The 20372-nt window shown below is 49.0% G+C and overlaps 1 protein-coding gene across 8 annotated transcripts in view; it reads right to left on the reverse strand.

Moving 5' to 3' along the window:
• LOC8031022 (6-phosphofructo-2-kinase/fructose-2,6-bisphosphatase) overlaps positions 1–20372 on the reverse strand; it is an 89837-nt gene that overhangs the window by 42486 nt on the left and 26979 nt on the right. For 2 of the 8 annotated variants that reach the window (XM_040499894.2, XM_040499892.2), the window contains exon 1: positions 14825–15322. The exons of 4 other annotated variants lie outside the window; for them this stretch is intronic. In XM_040499894.2, the coding sequence (XP_040355828.1) occupies positions 14825–14978 (154 nt within the window). In that variant the 5' untranslated portion in view covers positions 14979–15322. Of the gene's footprint in view, positions 1–14824; positions 15344–20372 lie in introns of those variants that run through there. 2 more of the 8 variants (XM_040499896.2, XM_040499900.2) reach the window with 2 other exon arrangements.

The raw sequence follows: 20372 nt of genomic DNA on the forward strand, positions 1-20372 counted from the left end.
TTAAACTAATAAACAGTTCGTATTGGGTTAAACCTTGCGGTTGTCATTAAACAACAAAACTTTCTGGTGCCGAAACCCGGGATTAACCGCCAACGAAGCCTGAACGAAGAAATGGCAACTCAAGCTACAATCGACCGACTGAGACGCAGAAGACCAGTGGTCCGAACGTCAACAACGAAACTCCTGAACGAAATCGACGTTCTGCTGGCCACGGAAGACACGCATACGGGTGAGCTTCAAGAAAAGTTTGAACTTCTGGTGTCCAGAGAATCAACGTTAAAGGAACTGGACCGTGAGATGGAAGCAGTGGTGGACTGCGAATCGATAGAAGAGGAGATGACAGGCGCGGAAGTTTACCATGAAAGAATCAGCGTAACGAAGACGCGATTGCGAAACAAGCTGACAGAACGTGAACAAGCCGCTGCCAGGTTATCTTCGATGCACAACACGGCCGTCAAAACTATCGCAAATCAAGGACGGATGACTACGACAGTGAAGCTCCCGAAACTTGAGATAACGAAATTCCAAGGGGACATACGAGCATGGCAAGGATTTTGGAGCCAATTTGACTGTACCATTCACCAGAACGAAACTCTCTCGGAAATCGACAAGTTCAAGTACCTCAAAAGCTACCTGACCGGAAAAGCTGCTGCGGCAATTGAGGGACTCGCCGTTACTGCCGAGAACTATGAAGTTGCAATCGACCTCCTGAAGGAAAGGTTTGGTCAACAGGAGCTGATCATCGAATGCCATCTGTCACGACTTCTAGAGATCAAACCAGTCCATGACTCCAGGAACGTCACTGCACTCAGAGCGTTATACGATGAAGTGGAGACGGGAGTTCGAAGTCTAGACGCCCTGGGGGTTCAATCGGATACCTATGGAACGATGCTCCTTACCGTTCTTCGAAAGGTCGTGCCGGCCGATCTGAGCCTGGAGTACAACCGGAGGTCCGCCTCACGAACAGCGACAAAGCACAACGAGCTGAGAGACTTTCTGGACTTCCTGAAAATCGAGATAGAAAGCCGAGAAAGAAGCTTATATGGGAGAGGACATTCCGTGCCACGAACCGAGGATCAAAGAAGCTTTCGTGCAAGGAGAGATCAGCAGAGTCGTTATCCTCCTCCTGCGTCTGTACTAACAACAGCAGCATGCCTGGATGAAAAGAACTGTGTGTTCTGCAAATCAGGTGCTCATCTGACTGCGGACTGCACATCCTCAATGACCAACGACGAACGCAAGCGTGTTCTGAAGGCTGAAAACCGATGTTATTGTTGCACCAAGAAAAACCATCGAGCAAAGGATTGCAGAAGTGCAAAGTGGCTGAAGTGTGCGCAGTGTGCAGGGAGACACGCAAGTGCCATGTGCGACCCGAACTTCAAGCCTCAGCATAAGACTACGGTAAAAGAAATGGCGAACACCGGTGAAACATCGACTTCGGAAGGAACGACACTCCAGTCAACGCTCAAGATAACAAACTCAGAAAGGAACAGGGGAAAGCGAGTACTTTTGCAGACCGCTCAAGCCTGGGCAGAAGGTGAAAAAGAGCGTTGCCGGATTAGACTTCTCATCGACGGAGGAAGCCAGCGGACTTTTATTCGCCAAACCGTCTCCAAGAGGCTTCACCTGAAGGAACTGGGTGAGGAGGACTCGACTATTTTCACGTTTGGAGATGCAGCAACGAAAACGAAATGCAAGCGAGTGGAACTGTGGCTCCGCAGCCAATACGACAGAAGATGCGTAAACATAGAAGCCCTCGAGGTTCCTCACATCTGCTCAGATGTCATGAACAACCCCTCCGAGGAACTGCGGGGGCTGCCTGACGATATGAACCTCGCGGACGTGGAGCTCTGGGGCAATCCATGCGAGGAGGGAATCAGCCTTCTCATCGGAGCCGATCACTTCTGGGACATTGTGAACGGCGGAGTCAAGCGCTTGGATGGGAAGCTGATGGCAGTCGACACCATCCTCGGGTGGACACTTCAGGGACCCGTTACCTCTACTTCTGCGACAATCTACTCGCCAACAACTGGAGTGATGAGGGTGACTGTGTCCGATACAAACGACGTGGAAAGTTCGGCTCAGCTCAGATCATTCTGGGAACCTGAGCACATCGGAATAGCTGACAACGTGATGAAGACTTCAGAGACGGAGTTGCTCAGCGAATTCAAGAAATCCGTAAAGTTCGAGAAAGAACGGTACCAAGGCTCACTGCCAGGCAATGAAGAAGGCTGGCCAAGTCAAGTGGAAAATGCTTGCCGGGTTGCGGACAACAAAGCAGAAGAAAAGAAGGCAATTGTGTTACAAGTAACTGCACCAGCTCTGTTTCCAGTTTTCGACTTGGAAAGGTACAACTCGGCAACCAAGTTGATCCGCGTAACTGCCTGGATCAAACGTTTCGTGAAGAATTGTGCCAAGACAGAAGACAAACGAAGCGGACCTCTCTCAAGCGAAGAACTGATAGAAGCCGAAACGTATTGGCTTACCATTGCTCAAAACGAGACTTTTGTGTCAGAAATCACAAGCTTGCGTGAAGACAAACAAGTTGACAAGAAATCGACTCTCAGGAATTTGAACCCATTCTTGGACAGCGACGGATTGGTTCGAGTGGGTGGACGATTGCAGCACAGTGACAACAGCGAGAATGTGAAGCACCCAATCGTCCTTACCGCCGATCACCCTTTCACCATCCTTCTCATCGCTGGGGAACACCGTCGGCTGCTCCATGCCGGGGTTCGAGACACGTTAGGACGGCTATGGGAATCCTACTGGATCATCAGAGGACGACAAGCCGTAAAGAAAGTAATTCACAAGTGTTTTGCCTGCCGAAGACAAAGTTGCCTGCCCAAGACAAAGTTGCCTGCCCGCATCCGAGCCAATGGCTCCCTTACCGGCGGACCGAGTCACTTCGCAGGACCTTTGATCTGCCGTCAACGGAAAGGAAGCAGCAAGTGTTACATCGCTTTATTCACGTGCGCTGTTACACGGGCGGTCCACCCGGAGCTGGTGAGTGATTTCTCTTCCGCCACATTTTGTTGGCTTTCAAGCGTTTTGTCGCACGACGCGAGATCAGCACGACAGTGTATTCGGACAACGCTTTAACATTCAAACGAACGTCGAAAGACCTTGAACTAATCTTCCGTGCCATCCGGTCTGAAGAAGTGCCGGCATACTTCTCGAATCACAGAATCCGTTGGAAATTTATCGTCGAGAGGGCCGCATGGTGGGGCGGATTTTGGGAAAGAATGGTGCGATCCGTCAAGGTGTCTCTGCGCAAGGTGTTGGGACGCAGCAGCCTGGATTTTGAGGAACTAACGACTGTCCTGGCCGAGGTCGAGGCCGTCATAAATTCTCGCCCTCTGACGTACGTGTACGCAAACGCCGAGGAACCAGAGGTGCTCTCCCCAGCTCACTTCCTAGTGGGGAGGAAACTAACGAGCCTTCCGCCACATCGACTACCAACGGAAGCGCTACCAGCTGGAGATCGGCTTGCTCGAAGATGGAAATACCGCACTGCGGTGGTGAACAATTTCTGGAGACGGTGGCGGCGAGAGTATCTGCTCGAACTAAGGTCAGCGCACCTGGTCAAACCGACTGCCTCATCGGGACTCCAAGCTGGTGACCTAGTTCTTCTAAAGGAAGACCGTCTACCAAGACACATGTGGAAAACCTGCAGAATAGAGGAGACCATTCAAGGAAGGGACGGCAGAGCAAGAGCATGTAAGCTGATCCTACCCGGGGGAGGAAGGCTTCGCCGGCCCATTCAACATCTGTACCCGTTGGAGTTAAAAGAATGACCGTGCCCGCTCATTCCGGGGGAGATTGTTGTAAGTTTGAACTCTGACTCGGAGCTCGGGAGGGCAAGAAACAGAAAAACCGACAACGAGATGGCGATAAATCTCACGTGGTACGGCGCAGCGTAAGAACGTAAACAGACAAGACGAAAAATAAGCACACACGAAGAGAAAACACCGATCACGAGGAAAGCACGTGGATGCTCGGGTAACCTCGACTGGCACCTGACGGACTGAGCTTTGCCCGCGGCCTCACGTCATGTTTACACCAGCTCGGGCGAACTTGAGCAAGACGAGATGCCTGCCGCCGCCATCAACCATCTGGGAGATCGAAAACGAACGCCACGAAAGACGCCACGCAAAAGGACTCTTCTGTGTTTAACGAAGCTTGAGTTGTAGATTTAAACTAATAAACAGTTCGTATTGGGTTAAACCTTGCGGTTGTCATTAAACAACACACCGTTTTTACTCCGTCGTGTCCTTTTTTGGTGGATGCCTTTTTCGGTGGATGCATGGAAATGATATCTATCAGCCGCGCTTAGCCGCTGCGCAATGCCAAAATCTTAGACTCTATAAAGTGTTTTAAACCGACCCGATGCGCACACGAGGACGTAAGCAGTTAAAAACGGTGGCCCACGGGTGTATGAATATCGGTTTTTACAGTGACTATCCAAGTCTAGCGCTATCACCAGTCGTCGCTGCGTTGAAAAAAAAATCTGTGTGCGTGTCACTGGGCAGTGGCGATGCGAGCTCATGATTTTCTGGTATTTGTTTTTCGCCTCTATAACCTCAGTTTAACATCCTATTAGGAAAATGCGTTTGAGGCGGAAATCAGTAAGTAGTTAAATGGTTGGAATGATCCACTCTCTCGTTGCAACCGTCGGATTCAAAAGCGCTGCACACGTCGCGCTGCAACTTAATTCTTTTTTTTTTTTTTTTTTTTTGCTGGAGACGATTTTTTATTAATAATCTCTCCAAGCGCTACATGTTTCAAAACAACTTATAACCAAGGATTTGGAATACAATAATAGGTATAAACATTAAAAAAAAAAATAAAAAACACAGCGCGTTTACTTCCACGAAAAGCGGGGGTTCACCGACCAGAAGGCAGGTCTCAAACAAATGTATTATGATGATGATGGTTACGGTAGAAAATCACCACGAACAACTGAACAATTCTAGCGAATTACCACGATTGGAATAAGATTAAACTTCACAATGCCTTGTACGCTGCGACACTGGGCATGACGTTTTCCTTGCATGATTGTCCTATTGTGGTTTGGATTTCTTATATCTAATTGTTTATATGCCTTGCCCGTGACGTACGACGTTCTTTACCGTCGTACTTTGGTACCAAGCGCCCTATTAATGCAGTGGAAGCTATGTTGTCACTTGCCTCAACGAGTGTTTCAAATCATAATACGTTTGCACACCCAACGTCACGCTGCCATATGCGAAGGACTCATGTTTGCAGTACAGTATTACGTCAATGCAAGGCATCTATTCCGATATTCGTTGTTAGCTCAAATTCCTTCGTTGTTCGCTGTGATTGGATGAACCTTCTGTTCTGCAAGAAAATGAACGCGGAGGCTCCTAAACTGTGAAGGCGTCACGAAACACAACATAAAGGGGGATTTCCGCACGAACGAAAGCCAAAGGGGTTTGGGTTTTCGAGTATGAATGGAAACTTCGCAGGAAGGAGACTGGCTGGTACAGCCTCCCCCAACCCTAACGCCGCCACGAGATAGCCCTCTCTGGTGACACTTTGACTTGTCGGTAACTACCCTATCCAGGGGAGGCATTCAAGCTGGTCCGTTGTCCGATTTATCTCTTAGCAAGCGGCAATATCTCAATAACTGGGAAATCAAGTGACGTCATTGAGGCTGGAGAGGAGCACTGTACTACCTATCCTTATCTCGACTTCCTTTTTCAAACTAAAGTAAAAAAAAAAAAGGCTGTTACAAGCCGGCAATATTGACAGTATCACTTAGCGCCCTTAGCTTTAAGATGCGTGATCGATGCTATTCATGTATCGCGAAACCTGAAAGCACTAGGTGGATGCAACCGGTTCATTCAGGCTAAAATATTGTTTTTAGACAAAACCCCGAGACTAAGGGGGAAAAAAGGACAACACAACACGAAGTCTCAAACACAGCTCTTATCCTTCAGCGCCTTCCTTTTGTGATGCTCCCACACTTGCATTGACGCCAGGAGTCCGAAGCGATCACGGTCGCTGTACTTGATCCTGAGGCACATACCGATGTACGCAATCTCTGCCTCCAGTTGAGGATTCGATGGCCCAACTTGCTGTGTTTGAGACTTCGTGTTGTGTTGTCCTTTCTTTTCCGCGAGTCTCGGGGTTTTGTGTAAAACTTTTAACACTAGTTTGTCTACGTCTGCGTTAATACATCATGGTTCTCCGAGAATCCCTAAAAGAAGGTACGTTTTCCTTTTTAGGCATAGCCAATTTGGCATAGGCACAGCTGCGGTTGATATGTAAAAGTTGGTATAGAAAAGAAAAGAATAAAGAACACATGGGGCAGCTGATTTAAGTGGTTATCCAATCATTGTATGAGTTGTCAGTGCAAGCTTCTTACTGTTATTTTACTGAACCATTGTTTTACTTTGTTTTCTATGGATAAGCGCGTGAATATGTGAACGCGCTGCATTAATATGTTTTTATTCAAATATGGCAATTAATGTCAACCTGGAACCAACCTCACCTTGAGGATTTCAGGGATGTCGAGCCCCCCCTCCAAAGAAAGACTTCCGGAGCCTCTGTTCATGTTCGCTTTCTCTTTCCTCGAGGAATATTACTTGGCAGCAAGAAAAGTAAACACACACACGCACGCACGCAAAATAATAGCTCTTTAGGCTTCGCTTTTCGGCCATAGTCAGATATACTCAGTTTCACCTTCCGATGTAATGCGATGGACGCTACGAGCTACACAAGACAATCCATTCGCGCTTCCCGCGTCGCTTCGTCCAGCCGGGAGGACCAAGCTATGAATTGGCTCCAGTGGCTCGTAGCGTCCTTTGCGGTCCATCGAGACGTGAAGCAAAGTATTGAAGTGCACGCCAACTCGCCGACGCCAATTCATGCTGCACATAGACGTGAAATATGCTTATCTGTTTATGGAGCTACACATGTCTCCATGCCATCGCTGTCGTTTGTTTAGTCGAAATTGAGCCGCTCACGCTACCGTCGCGAATATATAGTTGACTCGATGCCACCACCCGCAAGAAGGTGCTGGTTCACACTTTTATTACACCGAACCGTTTCCAATGAACCGATACCCGGTTCATTCAACCGTTTCCAACGAACCGGTAACCACCACTTGAGATTACGGTTCCGTCGCGCTCCGGGTTCCATATAAAATTTTGGGTTACCGTTTTGTTCCGGTTCATTTAAAAATAACAGTTTTGCTCCGGCTTTCGGTTCCGGATCGGGTCGACAGTATGGCTAAAATCTACCAGCTAATCGCGCATGGTTATAAGAGCCGTTTTGTTGCGTCTCGCGGCGCCAGGAACGAGATTTTGTACGCCTATACGACTATTCAGTTTCGGTTGCTTCACGGAGGGCGCGCCATTTTCATCATCGGAGGAGCATAAAGCGCCGTTCACACTCTTGCGACCGAGTAAGACCGAGAGAGACCAGACTGGTTTTAAGCCTTTAGCGACATCTTAGGACCGGATGCGATGCAGCGGAGCTGGTCCTAAGAGATCGCAAGAGGCTTAAAAACCGGTCTGGTCTCTCTCAGTCTAAAGGCCCGTTCACACTCTTGCGACCGAGTAAGACCGAGAAAGACCAGAGCGGTTTTTAAGCCTCTTGCGATCTCTTTGGACCAGCTCCGCTGCATCGCATCCGGTCCTAAGATGTCGCCAAATGTTTAAAAACCGGTCTGGTCTCTCTCAGTCTTAATCGGTCGCAAGAGTGTGAACGGGCATTTAGCCAGTGAGACAACCAAGCCGTCAGTCACCGCCAGTGCAATGATGCTGTTTCAAGAGCCATCTCAAAGGCCGACGACCAGACTCGAGATTCTGCAAGGCAGAATATCCTCCTCTCCATGGAGAAAGAGGAATCAAGCAACGCTGGACAGGCTGGAAGGGGGAGAGGACGAAGCGAGGGAAATGTGCAAAGCCCGAACTGGTCGTCTGCCTTCAAGGGTGGTTTACACACTCTGGTGAGTTCAACCGAGTGCTGCTGCAACGGCCAGCGACGTTAATCATCTTGCGGGTTGCTATGACGACGGGGTTTTAAGCCGCTTACAACCGGCCCGTTGCCATAGCAACCCGTAAAAAGATTAACGACTCACGCAAGTGCGTGAACCAGCCCTTACCATGGGCTAGCGAATTGTGCCATCACAGTTAGCATAAGAACCAGGCCCACTCCATTCGGAGCAAAAGGCATCTAATTCCATTCCCGATTCCATTCCTCTCAACGTTGCCGCCATTCCTTTCCTATTTCATTCCGGGGTCGCGGAATAAGTGCGAAATGATTCCGGAAGCATTCCAACTCCAGAGTGGCAAGTCCGCAACCCTACTACCCCCCAGCAGCCGCGAACTGCGGAGGCCACGGCCCACGGAACCCAATATAAGAGCGTCGCAGCAAGGCACGTCACACACCACGGGAGCGTCTGTGTCACTGTTCGTGTCAATGTTGGTATCACTGCGCCACACGCGAGGCCGCGGAGGAACCGGCTGCCGTCTGCTGCGAAGCCAACTTCGGATGAACGTCCACCGCCGCAACACTGCGTGCGGCCCGCTGTAGAAGCGAGCTTACCTTTCTCGACAGAGATGAAATCGGGCGAGCTCAATAGACCTATTGCTAAATCATCCAAGGATGAAGGAGAATGCAGGAAATGTACGTCTACCAAGAAGAGGCGTTGACGAACGCGATACGAAATTTGTTTTGGGCTTTTTGTATAGAACAGGAACTACTGTACCAGCACGTGCAGCGTGCTTCCTGGTGCTGGGGGATTTCGCAAAAAAAAAGTATACTGCCATTAATTAAAAGATAAACAAGTCGAGAGCTACAACAGCGCACGGCGCAGTTGCTCTGGCGGTAACGGGGCCTCCGTGACCTCGACCAAGGAGTGCTGTCACGTGACTTGCTCTGGCGCTCTTATTGGAACGCGGGGGCCACAGCCTCCACAGTTTGCCAAGTCATCGTGAAACGGAGTATAGTCAGGGACAGCTGAGAGCGAAACACATTGATAATGTGTAAACGTGAAATTTGGAACATTTCTAAGAGTTGCTTATAATAAGTAGTTATCAACTACAATTGTCCCGACTTAAACCATATTTTAATTGCTGTTTTATGAGAACAAGTAGAGAAATGTTATTGCTTAGTTCTCAAATGAATGCATAAACAATATGGAGTGTTATGGGTCGAGGTGCTCCATGTAAAACCAACAGGAGAAACCGGCGCATGCGCGGAACGAGTCAATTTTAATCGAACGTGTATTTTAGTAGTGGGCATTACCCCGTGAAATTTAAAAGTCTAGCTCCGCTCTTGGGAAGCGTTTGAGCAACATCTTCGGCATTGTCGTAGTGGAGCGCCGACGCAGACGATCGAATCGTGAGAGGTTCTGACTTGTGGCGCCATCTCCCGAGAGGTGCAGCAAGCACTCGGTCCAAAACAGCGACGCAAACGATCCAGTCCCGACTGCGTCGTTTGCTTTCGGGTCTCATATGGGGAGATATAGATCGCAGCAGCGTAGCTAGCTAACGTAGGTTCCACTCGACTGTCTCCAAATACGCCATCCATTATCTCGCTCAACTCTATTGCCTTAATCATTAGGTCCATTAAGCATTAACTACCCCCGACTCCCGCTCGTTGTCCACGTTGACGCAATAGCTGTGCGTGGCTAACGTGACGGATGAAACGGCCTTTCCATTGTTGTTCGCGTATGACGGTAACGACGCAGCGGGAGATGTCTGCACTCGGGTACGTTGCCTCCAATCGTTTTTAGCAGACGCGCGCTGACGTACTGAGTTCACTTCAAAGCCTTTTTCTCGCGGACGGATTGCGTCAGAAATAATGACAGCTCCTGTCGTAGTCGCATCCACGTCAGGGGATTGGAGGTTACTCCTGTGGGTCTCGAGAGTGAGCATACACTCAAGACCCGTTTCCACACTTCCGTTTGCTTACGATAGACTTCTTGCGGCTACCGCACATCAGCTCGGAGCACGTGGAGCGAAAGCTCGCGCTGCAGAACCCAGGATCCTGGGTCCAATCCCAACCCCTGCCCGTTTCGAGCTGGATGAGCATCGTACCGGCGTGTGGTCGTGTATCACTACTGCGTGGTGCACGTTAAAGAGCCCACGCTAGAGGTTGTACCGCACTGGCTAAATTGCTCATCATACAGCTGAGACACCAGACGCCCACTGAGGCAGACTAAAGGCTGGTTCACACTGCCCCATTTTTTTACGTTAAGTTACGTTACGAAATATTACGTTGAAGTCACCGGGACCTATGTGCTTCATATTAAGCGAGGCTACTAGTTCAAGGAGAAAGCATGACACGCGACATTCGAGGCACGAATGTTTCGGTGACTTACACGTAACGTAACTTAACGTCAGAAAATAGGGCAGTGTGATTGAGCCTTAACTGCTATACACACGACAATCTGCTTTTGCAAAGAGTCCGAAAGCAATGGCGTAGAAAATTAAGCAGTATGGAAAAGAGCCACAAAAAAACTCCACAAACACCCGGCATATGGGCGGAGAGGAGGGTTTGGCAATACATAGTTCAGGTTTGCGGCGAGTATACACGGTTGTCAGTTTTGTTTCCTAATGGATGGATGAATGGATGCTAACGGCTGTGCCCTTTTCAACGGGCAGTAGCTCGCACCACGTAGCCTAGAAATTAAGAACCAAAAGTACGATTTCTTATTTCCTTCGCCAATTCGCCTACCCTCTGCAATTTCGTAATTATCACCAGGCGATATGGAATTTCACCAGGATGACTTTTGAGGGGTCGCCCCTCTCCCTCCCTCCCTCCACCCTCCACCCCCGCCCCTGCTTCTTCCCCCCGGCGAAATGAGTCACCAATTTTCCTCCGGTCAAACCTAGCCGGCGTTACCCCGGCTCCGGGACCACTAAGAGACAGGGTGTAGACTTTGGGCCGGAGCCACGCGGGAGGAAGTCCCAATTCTCCTCTGTCCCTGTTCCCAGCTGTGTCAGTTGTACGTCATTCAATTCTCCCTAGATAATTTCCACCCGTCTTCTAATCTCATACGGCGGGTATGACCAATGTCGTTCTCCGATTATCATATCGCAAAAGCCCGATCAATCGGGGTCAAGGCATGGCAGGCCTCCGAGATTCTTGACGCGCAAAGCTGGTCAAGGACAGCTGCATAGCGACAGAAGGCGTCGCTGTGATAAGCATTCTGCGATTAACCAAACGCCCACTACGACTTCTTAAGTTGGTTTCATTTTGCTTTCACTAGCGGAAATAGAAGTAATGTCACTGAATGTTGAGAGTTCAAGAGCGATGACTCCAAGAGTCCGCCGTGCTTTTTACACTAATTTTGCAACTCGTCGTTCGCATTTGATGATAAGTAGCCCGGATGTCAACTTGCGACGTCAAGGCGAGACGGGACGTCACGGAGAGGAACCATAAGAGGGCGCCACCGAAAAAAAAAAAACTTTCAGCCTTTCCACTCCGGTGAAGAAGGGAGACCAGCGAAGCTGTAATATATGGTGGAAATGAAGTAATGGCCGGCCGCAAGTCGGCAAGCCAGAGTGGAAAGACTGGACAGCTACCGCCATCTGTGAGCGACTGTGGCAAGCGGACGACCGGCAAACACAACACTCTGGACAGCTTCCGCCATCTATGAGCGCCGACAGCAACCAGAGTTTTGTGTCGACATTTCTTTGCGGGGGACACGATCCTGGGAAAACTAGCCCTTAACAGCTCCGCTGTAAAAAGTGCGCCGAGATCACTCGAACAGAGTGAAAAGACGAGACCAGCGAAATCATGGCGAGCAGAGAAGCTTCCTGGGAGATTTCCGTTTTTCTCAATCATATCAGCTTTTCGCGGGCACGACGAGAGAGCGCCGAGACGGTCGGACTCTTCGATCTCCCCTCCCCTTACCTGCAGCCAAATACGACATCACCCGAGGTCGATGAAATAACGAGATTGGACCAGCGGCGGCGACTGAAGGAGAAGCCCGGCAAATCGCTTCCGAGACGAGGAAAAAGATCAAAGAGGTAAACGCTTCGGAGGCCAAGGACGGGAGGGAACGTCCGAAGACAAAGAAGCAGACGGACAGGAAAACGATTACCGAGGACCAACAACACAAACGAGAAGACAGCAGTCGGCGAACCAACGACGAACGCCCGGAGGCTGCTTTTTCTTTGTTGCACTCAGAACGAACCTTCTCCGTGACGTTTCTTTGTTGTTGTATTTTGCTTCCTGATGATGAAAACAAAGATTGCGCATGATTGCGTTTTGTGGGTTCGGTGGATCATTTTGTCGCCTGCGATTCATGGTTTTACGCGTGAAGCTGCAGAAACTTTGCCCGGCTGACGCTACGCAGGTTTTTGTATATTCCGGATCTGTGCCAAGAAGCTTGTGCCAAACCCCGTCTAGCACGCCGCTATCTTTTTTTTACACGTCGAATCAACCTTTCACCCGACAAGACCGTTCTTTTGTGGCTGTGGCGTACAGAAGTGTTGTGCAAGCAAAATGAAACGCAGAAACGCAAGCAAAAAGGAACAGATGGAACGTATATGCCTGTTAGCAGCTGGAGCACTGTATATATAGATGCTTTAAACACGCGCCAGATTGAGCCGCCATAGCCGACCTTCTCTTGTTTTACCGAGATGCCGAGCCACTGATGCGCGTGTTTATGAGCCTCCACAAAGGTGTATGCTGGGGAGAAGGACGCAGTAGCACCTAAAGTGGCGATAACCTGTCCTATTGTGGTAAGGATGAAGTGAAGCGAACGTAATAAGAGGAAACAAATACTGAAGGTCGGTTATGGCGGCGCCCATGCACAGCTGCCTGAAAGCTTCTATATGTACTCTGTGGTTATGTTCCGAATCTTACCCGAGTAACATGTCTGCTACGTCTGCGGGTATAATACCACGTGACATCGCGCGACTCGATTTTGAAACGGCCGAGATAATTATCCGGCCGGATATTACGCGGATGGGCTTCGTTTTGGGCTACGGCAAAAAGAAAACAGCAGCGATGGCGCAAAAATAGCAGACGATATCGTTTCATCACGGAGAAAGCACTCGAAGAAACGATAATATTAACCACTTGGAAGTTTTCATTTGACAGCGACGACGCGGTGTTTTCTGAGGTCGCTCCACCAGTTCCTTTCGCCCACCTCCATTTGGGCTGTATACGTTGAGATCAATGTTTTTTCTCCTTACAGTTAGACATCCAATTTTTTTAAATTATTTTTATTAATAAGCGCGATCGCTGTAAGTCTAGTCCACGTGCCCCAAACACATACTTTCCACGCATCATATGCATTTGCACCGATTACGTTTTGGGGAAATTGATTGCACACGGTGTAGCCGTGCAGCGCAGAGGGGCCTTTCTCAACAGTGACACGAAACTTACGTTCGCTTTGACGCGAATGTGATTACAAACTCAGAGAGAACTTCCAACCCGATATAGGCAATTTCTTGGAGAGGGAGATGGGATGGGGTTGTTGACTGATCCTATACATGAGACCTTCGAAGCCTTCACTGCTTTCCAAACGTCATCCTCTCATTACACACACTCTGGGGAAATCGCAATAACCACACATAAATGGCTGCGCCTCCTTCATGGTCATTTCGAAAGGTCTGCCAAAAAAAGCCGACGGAGCAAACGAGCTTTGACGGCGCAGAAAGCAGACAACGAACAGATCACGTGACGTATTTACTCGATTGGATCCGACCTTAACCCCCCGATCGAGGAGGGTGAGTAATTACTCCGGAGGAAACAACCCGCTTCTGGAACGCGAGTTGTGACGTCATCGAGTAAGCGCCGCGAGTAAGTTTTGAAACGGCACGGCGGCCACGGTACGAAAACTTTACTCCGGAGTCGGATCGAGTGACTTCTGTATCTATCCCCACTGCACTAAAAGGCAACTTCCAAACCAGTGTTTAGTCTAGTGCGGTACGCACATGCATGTCCACGGCAGGAAGTGAGCGATGCGTGCGTAAGTGGGTTTAGGGGCACATGATCTCTATATTTTGTACGTTTGCCAGGCTGGTTCAGTTGTGACAGATGTATACTCCATTTCACTTTTGCTTTTTGTACTTTCAAGTACAGTTTATACCAGAGTCTTTGCCTCGTTTATCATCCATTAGAGTGGTCAAAAAGAATGTAGGTTGTACGTTCTCGCACAGATCTTCGGTATCGTTCGTTGTCATTCTCTTATTTAGTGATCCGTACCGTTCATATTTATTTGCTTATAGTAAAATGATGTATAGACAGTGTTCTGTCGTGTGCCACATACGAGCAAGTTTGTTTTCTTGGGCCAGCACGTTTATACGTGTTTATAACTAAAATAAAAACGTGCGCTAACGCGACGTCATAATTTCTGCCACTTCGAGACCTGTGTCTGTATACACCGAGCGGTAAAGGACGATAAACACACCGTCCCTCGGCGACTTGCCGCGGCGTATAGTCAAACACCGCGTGATCTGGGTCCGCGATCTCTGGGGGAATGAGGCAGGCAGCAACGCACCACGCCTTGGCCGCCCGGTATTTGTGTTTTTCGTTAGACATAGTTCTCCGAAAGCAAGGAGAGCAACATGAAGTCGCAGTCAGGTTGCTCACACCGTATACAAAAGCAGACACAGTGTTCGATGCAGACCCCATGACAAGCGCGAACAAGGCATGTTTTGCCTCGTACATCTTCGAACATGTCTGCGGACGGTTCTTGTACGACCAATCTGACCCTCGTATACGAGGAAGACACACGATCTGTCGTGTTAGCAGTGTACCAGCGACGCCACAGACGCCACACCATCAATCACTCGACCCATCAATCGATCAACGGAGTCATGACACGCACCTCTGACAGGAAACGGCTTGAGGTTGTCGCTGAGCTTCCGTCGCACCACGGGGCCCGTCACCGAGGTCCTGAGCGGCCTCGGCCCCGCCGACGACGACGTCGTCACGGCGACACCCGATCGGCGACCGCTCGACTTGGCAGCGGAAGACCGCATGTCCTCGGAGAACCCTGACCGTCAAAGGCCGACGCCGAACTAATCTCCGCCTGGCCGTCACTCGTAATCGCGGGCCTACTCACACGCACCACGGGATCCTGGACTGAAGCAAGTGGAGCGGCGAAGGCACCCCCACCCTCCTACACGCGATACGGATAGAGAGAAAAACTCGCGCAAGCGTCGCAGATTCTGGGCTCGTGCCGCTGGGACGTGCTCGGCGGGTTCACGTCATCGAACGGGAGCGATGGATGGCACGAACTCACGCCCGCTCTCGCCAGATCGCGACCAAGCCTCCCGTGGGAAGGGGAGGAAGCGGCGTACCACGAGATCACCACTCATCAATTGGCATCCCGAGAAAAGCTCCCGAGCTAGGAGAGCTGGCTGTGTCGCAATTCTGCGCAACGGAGTGGTATTTTCTCGATAGCAGCGGGGATTTTCCGGCGCCGGGGTGGTTCTTGCCGTTCCGTTCCTCGTTGAAAAGAACGGCCCCCCGTCTTTATTTTTCGATCAAACCCCGTGCTTGGTGAAGAGTTCGATTAAACTGTGTTCGAAGGAAGGGTGTTCGACGGAACGATGTTCGGTGAAACGCAGTCGGGTAAAACGATGCTCGATGTAAAACGGGGTTCGATGAAATATTTCGACCAGGAAGGAAGCTACGCGGATGACAACTAGAAAAAGCTCCGCCTCCGAGCTCGATCGTTGTCATTCATCGGACTTTGGGGGAGCGTACGACCAAGTGTTATCAAAGGCGGGAAGCTTGCGCTGGAAACATCTTTTGCTCCTGGCTGAATATGTCGCCAACTATAGTTTATTCGATCAACTATATTCAGTCCCGTACCAGCCCAGAAATCCCGCATTTTTGTTGTTGTTCGCTTCCATTTGCACTTCGGTAGACATCTTCTCTAAACCGAGTAACTAGTTTTGATTTATAGTGGTCTACGAGCAAGCACTCGACACGAACGTAATGCCTCCTGATTTTCCGTTTGAAATCTTCAGACGGACCTCACTTCAAGCAAAATGGAACTCTTGCGAACATTTTCCACGCACAGCGCGAATCTGTTCGTACAAGATCCGGTTGTGGGAGGATGGAGCGATGCTTTTGGCGTTTGAAGCGTGTACATCTTGATGAGATAACACGTATCTCATCCAAAATGCACCTACGTATAATCTTACTTCTTTACATAAAGTAGGAAGTTAGCAGGGCACCGCGACGAGCCAGACTTATTTTCACTATACGGTTCTTGACGTGAAAACAAGTATATATGTTCGCGGACGCGATCATTTGGTACAGGGGAAACCGAAATGAGAACACTCGTTCCGCCAACAAGTTACGCTTAAAATAAAAATAAAATATGTGAACTCAATTTGTCGAGTATTTTCTACTGTAAACACCACAACAGATTGGGAAGTCAGCTTCATTTTGCACGTCTTACCTCTAACGCTTTTATTTTTGTGCCAATTTGAACGTGCCCCCAGCACCCCACCCTTAAATTCCAACTAAAACAATAACCAAAAAAAAAAAAAAAAATCTTTTAGCTTTTTTTATTTTGGTGAAGACGATTAGCGAAGCTGTCTATGGTGGGAATAAAGTAATGGCCGGCCGCAAATCGGTAAGCCAGACAGAGTGGAAAGACTGGACAGCTACCGCCATCCATGAGCGACGGCAACAACTAGACAACCGGCAATCCGGTTGTCTGGTTGCCACCGTCGGCGGTAGCTGTCCAGAGTTTCGTGTCATCATTTGTTTTCTGACGGACATGATACAGCGAAAACTAACCCCTAACAGCTTCGCTGTAAAAAAAAAATTGCCGCGCTAAAAAAAGAAAAAAAAAGAGTAATAAGTTTTGCGTTGGTCATTGCGCGTTTTGTTGTTGTCAACATTTTTGTTGTCAACATTTTTGTTGTCAAAGATAAACAAAACGAAAACGAACTGAGTTTAAAACGTCTGAATGAAGCAGCAAATACATAATTCTAAGTGCCCTATTCATCGGATAAAGGCCGAAATTAACAACGCCTCGCGAGCAGGGCAACTTCTGACTTTAGAATTGCGATCGATGAAGCCGATTTTCGTTCCCAAACGTCGCCTGCCAACCCAGGTATACATTGTGAGAACAGTGAAGTGTCATTTGTACCATACGAAAGCGTAACAGCTGAACAGGTTAGTCTTTCGAAACCTGAGGCAGAAGGAGAAACGCGCTTTTCATCGAGTCGCAAACGATACTGCCCAAGTCGAGCCGCGCACGGCGATTGCGGGACGACGTGGGAGATTGATTACGACGATGGAGGGGAAGTTCTTTCGGCAGAGGCACAGGGTGTACGCATACTGCCGTATATCCGAACTGTAATGATCATTCGAAAATACGCGTTAACACGGACAAAAGTACAACTTTTGAGGGTTTTTTGCTAATCTTCAACTGTTTCAGGCCTAATACGTTCAAATGGGCAGCTTTACCACAAAACTGACCATTCCTCTAAATTAGGCTAAAAAAGAAAAAAAGTGTGTGTGTGAATGTTTATACAACTTATTCAGCCTTAACGGGCGATTTGTCTCTCAGTTGTATAGATGAGCAATTTAGCCAGTGCAGTACAACCGCAAGCTTGGCATAATTGAACCCAAGATCCCTGGGTTCAATTATGCCACATTTCTTCGTCCAGTCTCTATGACAACGTGACCATAAATAAAGGGAATATATTTGCAGCTGCTAGTGTACCGTACTCCCCAATAACACCTCAAATTCGATTATAGTGTTTTAGTATATTTTGTATGCGCGTTTATTTATTCTTTATCCGCATATATTTGTGTGTTTGTCTCGTCTAATACCCCTTGCGGATCCCCCAGGAAAGTAAATAAGGACGATGATGATGAAACTGGCCAGAGTCTTTTGATGGTTGCGCAGTCCGTTCCAGGAAGTATTTGAAGGGCTCGATGAGCGGTCAACACCGGCCTCTCACCTAATAGGAGCGGCCGAAAACGAGGAACTAAAAGCGTAGGAGGCGTCGCGTGAGTGCAGGCAATTGTAGCTTTCAACATGGCGGACGGATGGATGGATGAATGGAGCTGAACCTTTTTAATCGGGCAGGCGGCTTGCGCCACCTATGGTCAAAGTTTAGAGAGAAAAAAAACAAACAGAGGATAAGCCGTTTAGCTTTTGGTCGGCCCCGCATGGCAGAAGTCTTCTTGGAAAGGGTCAGCACTTGGAAGTCCACTGATTTGACAACGATGGCAATAATCGTGTTATTGAAAGGAATTTCGAATCCTCTTTCGGATATGTGGGCGCGGGCAACACGATTTCTCTGAAAGCGCGCTCCTCGGAATAAAGACATCGTGACAGAGATACCTACAGACACACCTCGAGCATGTTGGAATCGTGCCATAAAGGTCTTCCGTCGGCATTTCTTACACCACAGATGTATGCACGTAAAGGCTGTAGGTTCACACATCTGCGTTGGTTGCGCTTGCAAACAGGCTAAAAGACCGCAACGACAAAGTCAGCGGGAAGAAGCGTTCGCCGCACACAACACGGCAAGCGATGCAATCCACGAGTCACGGTTGTTGCTGTGTTTTGGTCGTTGCGGTTGCATGCGAATGCAACCGGCGCAAAATCTGAAAACCAGCCAGCCTCTGTTTGCAAAGTCGCGAGCGCTGTACGTGCAAATTTTGGGTTTCCTAGGTATAGCAAGGCTGTTCGTAATTCCCCGAGCAATACAATGCAGCTTTTCTCCAGTGGGCCCTTGGCCTTGACCCCTGGCCTTGCTTCGGGCCGTTTCGTGCGGGCACCGTGGTCAGCATGCCTATCTTCTTCGCGCGTATTTCGTCTCCTTCGACGATTCCTCTTTGAGCGTCGCGGGGCATCAAAATCACCGAAAACCGACACAACGGCACGAATGCGTTCTAACGAGCGGGGCCACGGTGGCCCGCCCTTTATTTGCAGTTCGCAGACAACTCCCCTGCAAACGATACAAGAAAGGAAAGAAGAGAAAAAAGGTTCATTTGGGCCGTTTGCTCCAGGCAGCAAATGGCAAAGCCAGACGTCCTTCCATTTTTCACTCTTTCTCTCATTTCCCGCGGCGTAATTATTACGCGCTAATGATACGCCACCGATCAGCCAGCGCGCGTCCTTGCAGCAGCTCCCTCGAAAACGGTCTCCATTCCCTCGCAGAGTGGAGCCCCAATTGCGTCCCTACAGAAAAGAATTCGCCGATATATGGACGGCCATTGTACCGGCGGCAATTCGTATAATCACACACTGGGTGACGCAGGTTTACACACGAGGAACACCCGTTTCTAACATATTCATCGAAACCGAAGTCAATTAATGCGCTATTAATGCGTGAAATGCAATAAATTATCGTCTCAATTTGATTAGAAGATTGTACACAGTCTTGTATAGTATACGTCACGTGGCGCCAATATGTATATATAATTAGAGGTCACGTGACTTCAATTTTTCGCTAAATTTGACGTGACAAATTTTTTTCCCAAATTTAGCGGGGGCAACTGAATTAGTCTGTAGGTCCCGTGACGTCAGGTTGCGTGACATTTAATTTCCCGCTAAATTTAGCGGGGAAACTGAATTCGTATCTAGGTCACGTGACATCGCTTGACCCGCTAAATTTAGCGGGAAATGCGCGGACGAAAAAAAAAAATCTTAAATTGGGAGGTAGCCTTAAAAAGCGTTAAAAAGATCGGTTCAGAAGAGCTTCCAGCACGAAGGCGTTCAAACGTTCGCCAAAAGATACCGAATCCTCCTACTCTACGCGGGGTCGAAATCTATGCGAAGGAAATCGTCTTCTCTTATCAACCGAACTCACCATGAATAAGAGTTATCTAAAAAGCGCGAAGGGGAACCGCAGTAGAGATTTCCGCATGACGCGAGTTCATAATCAGATGGGAAAGCGAACACCTCGTGGAGCAATCGTATTTATCGCGACAGCGGTTTACTTAGCCAAGATTTAGCGGCAGTAAAACGAGAAGAAAGCTTCCAGCCTTTCCACTCTGGCGAAGGAAGAAGACCTGCGAAGCTGTATACTACGGTGGGAATGAGGTAATGGCCGGCCGCAAGTCGGCAAGCCGGAGTAAAAAAGCTGGAAAGGTTGCGCCATCTGTGAGCGACGGCGGCAACTTAAGCGGCGAGCCGGTTGTCTGGTTGCCGCTGTCGCTCGTAGATGGCGGTAGCTGCCCAGAGTTCCGTGTCAACTGGGCAAACTAGCCCTTAACAGCTCCGCTGTAAAAAGAAAGCAGAACATACCAAAGAAAGCTTAGCCGATAACGAGGAATATGCCGCGACCCTACATGCGGAGGCTTTATTCGACTTCTTCCAACTTTCAACCAACTTCGACCAACTTCTACAAAAGTTCGGTCGAAGGCGCGGAAATTAAGAACGAGTTCACGCC

This window comes from Ixodes scapularis, unplaced genomic scaffold (assembly GCF_016920785.2).
Source record: "Ixodes scapularis isolate PalLabHiFi unplaced genomic scaffold, ASM1692078v2 PGA_scaffold8__174_contigs__length_109621045, whole genome shotgun sequence".
Classification (NCBI taxonomy): Eukaryota; Metazoa; Arthropoda; class Arachnida; order Ixodida; family Ixodidae; genus Ixodes; species Ixodes scapularis.